This window comes from Paralichthys olivaceus, chromosome 16, assembly GCF_024713975.1.
Source record: "Paralichthys olivaceus isolate ysfri-2021 chromosome 16, ASM2471397v2, whole genome shotgun sequence".
Classification (NCBI taxonomy): domain Eukaryota; kingdom Metazoa; phylum Chordata; class Actinopteri; order Pleuronectiformes; family Paralichthyidae; genus Paralichthys; species Paralichthys olivaceus.
The window spans coordinates 6,509,654-6,517,621 of record NC_091108.1 but is presented as its reverse complement, the minus strand read 5'-3'; the positions used below and the strand labels follow the sequence as shown (position 1 = coordinate 6,517,621).

The 7,968-nt window shown below is 42.2% G+C and overlaps 1 protein-coding gene across 2 annotated transcripts; it reads right to left on the bottom strand.

Annotated features, from left to right (window-relative positions):
- Positions 1 to 1,635: 1,635 nt before the first annotated feature.
- On the bottom strand, positions 1,636 to 5,059 carry adcyap1b (adenylate cyclase activating polypeptide 1b). 2 transcript variants are annotated; one of them, XM_020099148.2, is made up of 5 exons: positions 4,729 to 5,059; positions 4,232 to 4,336; positions 3,133 to 3,267; positions 2,655 to 2,759; positions 1,636 to 1,979 (listed from the first exon to the last, which is right to left on the bottom strand). In XM_020099148.2, the coding sequence occupies exons 2-5, from the start codon at positions 4,333 to 4,335 to the stop codon at positions 1,796 to 1,798; spliced, it is 528 nt and encodes a 175-aa protein (XP_019954707.1). In that variant the 5' UTR covers position 4,336; positions 4,729 to 5,059; the 3' UTR covers positions 1,636 to 1,795. The 2 variants fall into 2 exon arrangements, with proteins under 2 accessions (XP_019954707.1, XP_019954715.1); XM_020099156.2 differs by lacking the exon at positions 2,655 to 2,759 and having other exon boundaries at positions 4,729 to 5,053.
- Positions 5,060 to 7,968: the final 2,909 nt, after the last annotated feature.

Below are 7,968 nucleotides of genomic sequence, written 5' to 3'. Positions count from 1 at the left end.
TGACCCTGATCTAACTTTGGCAGGTGAGGTGAGTCGAGGCAGCGGTGGCGTTGCTGCTCTCGCCTCCTTTTTGTTTCAGGTGCGACAACCTCTCTCTGGCTCATGGGTGTTGTAACCTGTCTCTTATGTAACAGCCTACTTTGCTTTCTCTCTCTCTCTCTCACACACACACGTATATATATGCACTGTCTCTCTTTTCTTCTCCATGCACACCTCTGCCTGACACTCTCCTCATCTCTCTATCACATCCTCACTGCACATATATCCAGCACACATCTTACACAGATCAGCCTCGTCTTAGCGACTGAACCACAGCACTGTCAAATCAGCGATTTAGCACGGCGATCAAAAAGAATCTTTATAAAACCACTACCAGGACAAAGGCAAACAGCGGGGAGCGAGGCCAGTGTGTCGCCTTATGATATCCACAATGCAAGAAGTATGGGAGGTAAAAATCCAACAAGTCAGTGCAGTACCAGTCTCCACCACCGCTAGCCCTCCTTGATCACATTTCCAACACATCTGAGGGCGGGGGGGTGGTGGTGGTGCTGAAATGGGCTTAGCACAGCCCACCTCCCAAATAGCACAATCCAACAAAGCATGATGGCATGCAGTTTCTAAGCAAACACATGCACCATCAAATAAGAAATGAGTTAAATATTCCAAACTGAAACTCAGATGCTACCTTTCCTCTGCGCCTCTGCTCAAACACATGTTACATTTCCTGCTTCATTCATGTTCTGGGTCCTTTCTCTAGATGTGATGTGCTGTCCACATACAATCAACAGGTGAAGCACATCCTTCCAAAAAAAGGTCTGTTGACTGAACACAGACAACAATGAGATGAATGTGCACTGTTTAGATGCTATACTGTAGATAATACACACACACACACACACACACATGGAACATTCTTTACACAGTCCGGTCGAGCAGGATTTCTCCCCTATGCTGGACGACTTTGAGGCAAGTGAGCAAGCAGTGTTTGCTGCATACTGTGAACAACCTTTGGGCTTCCTTTACGTTTACTGAAAGCAATTGAATGCCCTCGCAAAAGGCCTGCGATGAAATTTCTGCTCTAAAGAGGGGGTCGGATTTTGCCACCAGTTACATGAAGGATCATGTAAGTCAGTCGGTTTCTCCATCAAATGAGAGGCTGTTCAACAAAAGCCATCTGAATTCCCCTGGAGGGGCAGCAAGCTGTACAAACCCACAGAGCTCCCACTAAGGGAGCGAGGAGGAGGGTAGACAAGGGCAACATCTATCATTTAGGATAAGCCGGATATGCCTCACATAGCATGCTCACTGCTTCTTTGGGCCTATTTGGAAAACAAACAAACAAACAACACTAAAAAAATAGAACGTCGGTTACAAAAATAAGTGTAACATTCAATACTTTGATTGTCTTTTTAAAATCTATTTATTTTCTGCATATGTAGATGACCTTTAAAGATTTCAAGCGCATAACGTTGAAGGTGCACAATTATCTTTTCTTTTTCTAATGTCTTTTTTTTTTTTTTTTTTTTTCGTCATTTTGTTTTGTTTTCAACATCTCAACATGAAAATAAAATATTGGTCCACAGAGTATAACTGTGCAGTATCAAGTGCTTTTGTACAAAAAGAAAAAAAACGATATTATTATTAAAATATTCATTTTAATGGCTTTACTTCATACATAAATACATGTTGAAAGAACACAGGCGCAATCCACTGGTTGGTCAGATATATCTGAATGACTTTGATTTAACGACTGGATGTATATACACAGGAGGGCAGCTGGGGCGCTTTAACAACGCTACAAATAGGCAAGTCGGCGTCCTTTGTTCCTAACTCTCTGTCTGTACCTTCTTCCCAGAACCGCTGCCAGGTATTTCTGCACGGCCATCTGCTTTCTATAGCGACTGTAGCTGTCGGTGAAGATCCCATCTGAGTGTCTTTTGGATAAGGGCTCTGACTCGTCCTCCATGCTGTTGTCATCACTGGAAAGAAAACAATTACATGCATGTAAATAAATGAACAAGGAAGTCAAATCGATTTAGATGAAGTTCTCCTCTCAGCACATTCCTGCCTTTTGTTTTTTTTAAACCAGCTTTAATCATCCAGTTGCCACCAAATCATTAAAATTCCTTTATGGGCCTCTGTCCTATTTTTTTTTTTTCGTTTGGGTTTTTAAAATCGAGGGGAAACAAGCAAACTGGCAGAGTGTTGTAGAAGAAACTGATTTAAGTGTTTTTAGAAAAGTGAGGAATTATTCATGAGAAGCCCATTGCTTATTCTGACGCAGGATTTTTAAATCGTGCTTTTTTGGGTGGTGGTGTGTGGGGGGGGGAATCAATTTATAGATTAATCACATGTAACTCGCAGTTGTGTTTTGGTTTACAGAAAACTGACCCCGCTCATTCACAAGGGAGGATTCATGAGCGCAGTGCCACAACAACAACAACAACACACACAAAAATGAAGGACATCAAATTGTTTTATATAAAAAGAGAGATTTAAATAATAAATGGGTACATCACGCACATAAAATGGGAGACAGTGGTGCAGCAGCCTGAACTTGTGCAGCGGAGAAACATTATATATATATATATAAAAAAGAGAAATTATAAAGAAAACGATGACTGCAGGTGAACGCTTATGAGAAATGCCCTTACCCTGCACGAATTGTCATCAGAGAATGCAGATAATGTCTCGCTGTTAACTGACCCAGGATCTCCCTCAAGGCTCTATCTAATTCTTCCTCAGCATGCCTTTCTGCTCTGAGATGATAAAACGCCAAAACACATAGATCATCAGTGACTTAAAATAAAAGCGCAGACAAAATGATCAGAAGTAGCCTAAAATGTCCCCACCCCCACCCTCAGGTCCAATATCACACCAGGCAAGGTGCAATTAAATCCGAGCCACATGGTCATTTTTACGCACAGGCTTTTTTTTTAATCCTTCCTCATTTGCCCGCCACCTTTTTAAAAAAACAGTTATTGATTCCACATTTTAGGCTACTCGGAGTGAAAATAACACTGAACAGATAACATGAGGAACTCTGGGGAAAACGCAAACAGCAAAAGAGTCATTAACACTGAATCTCCAGCAGCTCAGGGCTCTTTGGCTGTGGTGTGAATGCGCATTTACCTCTTCTCTGGCGGGTAGTATAGAGTGTACGCGTCGTCGTTTAGGGATGGTGGGCTTCGTATAGCAATCTGATCGCCATCAAAGCCCATGTCGGATAATGAATTCCCATCCTCATCGAAGGCGTCGTTTTCAAGTCTGCAAACAAAAAATACAAAATAGAGAAAATAGCAGAGAACCCATCACAAATCTGATCCGTGCACAAGTGGGACGCGGCAGAGGAGGAATGCCAAAATGTCTGCATCTGCTTCTAAAATCAGTGGGAGGTTAAAAATGCATCAGAGACACAGCGAATACAACGAAAAAAAATTAAAAATTAAAAAATCAAAACCTGTGGGTGTTTTAAATAAAACCAGAAAACGAATTATTTGAAATTAAGCCAAAGAAATATGTTTTAAAATGTGTTAAATCGGTGCATCTTTATTTTTTCCCCAATGTTTAAATGCATTATTTAATCGGGAGAATCTGTTTTTAATTCCAACTTGGTGCTTCAGGTCTGAACACGGGCTACAGGACTCATTAATTATTAACAAATCGAAACAATGGATGTGAAATGATCACGTTTAGCGTAGGCGTGGAGCCAAGATTTTTATTAAAAGAATGCTGCAGAGACAAAATGAATTGGAGTCAATAACAACCACGCCCAAATTATGGATTATGCTTTTCCCAGAAAAAGCAGAATAAATCTCGCAGCTCTCCTATTCGTTTTGCCTCGCCTCTCCTTGGTGACGCCAGTCCACCGTCATCCCCAGGGCTATCCATCGCATTGACTGCACTCTCATTTTTAATAAGGGGAGTTCTGTGAACCGTCCCACCGGACAGATACTTCTATGCAATTTCCATAATCATTTTCCACACACGACTTGCATTTTGTGCGTGTGTTGAAATTGCCGCATTCGCCGTCTGTTGCCCCTCGCAATCCTCAATTTAAAAATAAGCTGCGCGTCTTGCCTGTGTGCGTAATTGCGCACACTTATTTGGAATAAAGTGCACAATTCCCAGCACCTCACGCTTAAATCACAATGTATTGAACAAAACAGTTTTCAGCTGCATTTATAAAGTGTAAATGGATAATGATAATCAGATTAGAAAGCTCACCTACCTGATTTTAGGGTAACTTAGTCCGATAGGTGTGCAGAAGACGCTGTAGTGCATTAAGATTCCGTAGATGAGCAAGATTAAAGTCGCTTTACTCGAACTGGCCATGCTGTTAGAAAATGAAAAAACAGTAACATGAGACAGGTTAGTCACTCAGCATCCTCTTTGTTCTGTCAAATTCACATGCAGTGCTACTTATCTTATTACAAACTAAACAAAGCTGGATGAAACATAAACCTCTTTAAATCTACGCAGCGTTTCCTCAAAACAAAAAAGGTTTCTACCTCTTGTATTCCTCCAATTTCGTAGAAGTTTAACTGTGACATTGACACTAAATCCCTTGCATGCAGCGCCAAAGTCATTCAAAAACCCCCAGCAGATCTCCATGCAGGTCAGAGGGGGGAAAACTGAATATTTCCCATCACTTTATCTCGCTCTCCATCAATGAATCCCCCCGAGTTTGTTAGTTTTTTAAAGACGATCCGCAGATAAGGCACATACCTATAGCAGGAGAGCAGGGAGAGCGCTTTGCTGCGGGTTGTGATCCGGGCGCGGCTGCTGTGCTGGAGTGTGTGTGAGAGAGAGACCGTATCTTTCTCACTGCACTTGTTTCCTTGCTGAGGCGCCCTCGTCGTCTCCTTATGTTTCCCCTCAGCGCTGCCTCGCTCACCTTTACGCACAGTTACCGGGACTCGCTCAAACCGATGTGGCACGGGCAAACAAAAAACTCGGTGGTAAAGTGCGCCGTGTGCGCGTCTACATATCGCTGCTCCAAACTTTTTGTCCTGTGCTGTGATTGCCTTGGATTTTTATCCGTGCATCGTAAGCCTCCCCCTCCACTCCGCTCCCCCCCTCCCTCCAACAAGTCACATTAAGGATGCTATAGACGTCATCAAGTCTTCCTCCCGGAATATAATAGTACAGTTCCTTCCCCATCGATGCATCTGTCAGACTCACCCCCACCGCACACACACACACACACACCTCCCTCCCTCCCTCCCTCCCTCCCTCCTAAGATGGAAGTTTACTTCCAAACTTTCGTCTTTTTTTAGAAGCAGAAATGGTTGTGAATGCATATAGATGCTTCATGAACTTTACTCATGCAGGAAGGTGTGATGACCAACACCAATCGACCATTGTCCACCACCACTGCTTGTTTTGCCCCCAGTGTCTCCCCCGCCCGTCATTAATAAGTCCAACCAGGCTTTTTTGTGATTATAGCTGAGCTGGGGAGTGGTCGTGTCGGTTTCATGGGACTGGATGGTTTGTGATAGAGGAGGGGGAGAGAGGGGGAGGGGTTGGGGGTGATCAGACTTCCGCCGACCAACTTCAAGCACCCTGGTGAGTCAGGAGCTGTCCGGTGCTGAAATGAATCCTCTCAAATTGAGGTTTTCTGACTTTGCGGTCACTTTTCCTAATGGTTGTTAATTATCACTCAGAGGATGAGAGGATGAGAGGATGGGGAAGTGACGGGGCTGCTGGTGACTTTGATGGCGGTGCAATGACAGCGGTAAAGGCCCAGGGCCTGTCCGTCGGATTGTTGAAATGAACGAGGTGCGTAATCTGATTTGAACGCAGGCTGGTGACGCAAGATGCCGGATCAGAGCGCCGTCAGCCTACGTGGCTTCATAAACGATTCAGCCACTCAAGCAACATAGTTCTGACATTTAAAAAAGAAAGGTACAAGTGAGAGTCAGAGAAGGGCCTTGACGCTGTGAGGGTTGGTGACAAAGAATGAGTCTGAGGCTTTTTCTACGATTTGTGAAGGTGAAACAAAACCAAGTATGAACTGCACATGAATATTCCTGACGTTTATAGGTGTTGGTTTGCAGCAGGGTGCGTCACATGTGACTTCCAGGAGACTTTTGGAGAGGGGGCGCCATGGGTTTTAGGTGCGGTGTCGTGTCGACCTGTGCGGGGCCTCGGTGTGATCACGCACCGGAGGTCAACGCACCTTTCCATTCTGAATCACACCTATAGCTCCAGCAACCAATCGAAGGAGTTGGCCGAAGAGGAGGAAGATTCACGTCATCGTTTTGTCTACTCTGACGCAACGTGACGAACAGAGCGTGTCACTGTGGGGAGGGGTGTGTGTGTATGGGGGGGGGTGTATTCTCAACTTGTGTCTGTAATTGCTCTGAGGATCTTAACGTAAACCCCCATATGTTTAAACTGGAGCACACTACTGCTATCAAGCCTGATGGTCTGAGTAAACAGCGCCATCATGAGGAGAGCAGAGGAACATGCGAGCTGCTCTGAGGTTCATTCATCAGCATGCTGCAGTCCTCACATGAGGAAGAGTAAACCCCCTCATCTTCATCATCATGTCAACAAGCATATAACGTAACACTGCAGTGCTTTCAAAGCAAAACAACTTGCTCTGCCTCCTTAGCTCATTAAGGAACTTTCTATCTCAAAAATCGATCTTATATGATCATATCTTCACAGTAACCTGGAGGTATTCATCTGTTTTGTTTTGAGGTAAGAAGTCTGTTCTCACAAAGCATCCTGGGTTTGACATACTGTATGTTTATTAGTCAGTGTTTCCAACTCTGTTTGATCATTCGCATATTAAACACAATCATACTTGTCACGGGTTGAATTCACTGCATCTATGAGAAGTGGGCTGCTCCACTGAGTAATGATGTTCCACAAACTGCTCATCATGTTTCACTTAACAGACGTGAAGTGATACACCACTGAAATCAATATTTCACAAGAGAAAAAGCTAATTTTACAGAAAAGTCTGAAAAATTGAAAATCAGTTTTTGGTTTGTTTTATGATTCAAAATGAAAACAAATCAAACAATCAAGAAATAAAAAATAAAATACAATTAAGAGCAATAAAGTGAAGTATAATAAAAAGAGTGTTCCCTCTTAAATGTATTGGAATTTTTAGACTTCTGTTTTTTTAGATTAATTTGTGGAAACTGTTCCCCCAAGAAGAATGGCAGCAACTTAGTGTTGTAACATCATTAAATAGATTTATTTGAACAGTAATTTTGAAGGACAGAGACAAATGATGTCTTCCTGCTGATAGAGGCTTCAGACTAGTAAACACTTCCATTCATCTTTTTAAAGACAAAGACAAATGACACATTCTCTCATGTAATTTGGAAAAGTTGTTAGGATGCATCACGATGAATAAATAGATATGAATGAAAACTATTAACAAATGCCTCACTCAAGGAGGTCATGTTTTCATCCTCATCTGGTTTTTTGTCAAAAAGTTCTGAGGCAATTTGTACCAAACTTGGTGAAGGGGTTTGACAGCTTCCATGGAAGCAGGGGCGAGCCTTCAGTCTTTTGGTCCATATCCAGTGGGCACGTCTATAAATTAAAATCTATTTTTTTCCTTATTGAGAAATTTGGCATTTGACCATATTTCAATCAATTCTTCAGGGAATACAGTATGGATCATGACGTAAAAATTATATGTATCATTATATATTATTATATATTTTTAAGACAGACATAGGATTGTTTGGTCTTGGACTCTAATGATTCTATTTTGATTCATTTGTTTTATTTAAAATCTTCCAGCTTCTCGGAGAGGTCTCCACTTTTAGGTTGATAACCACAAAAACATAACACCTACACAACTCTACCAGCCACAAGTCTACATATCCTAGTTTGGAAAAAAAAATAGCCAGTAAGTGATTCTTGATTTCAGACTGTTTTATCAGTTTATACATTTTACGTTTCATGTTATGTTTGATTAAGAAAAACACAGAGGCTAAA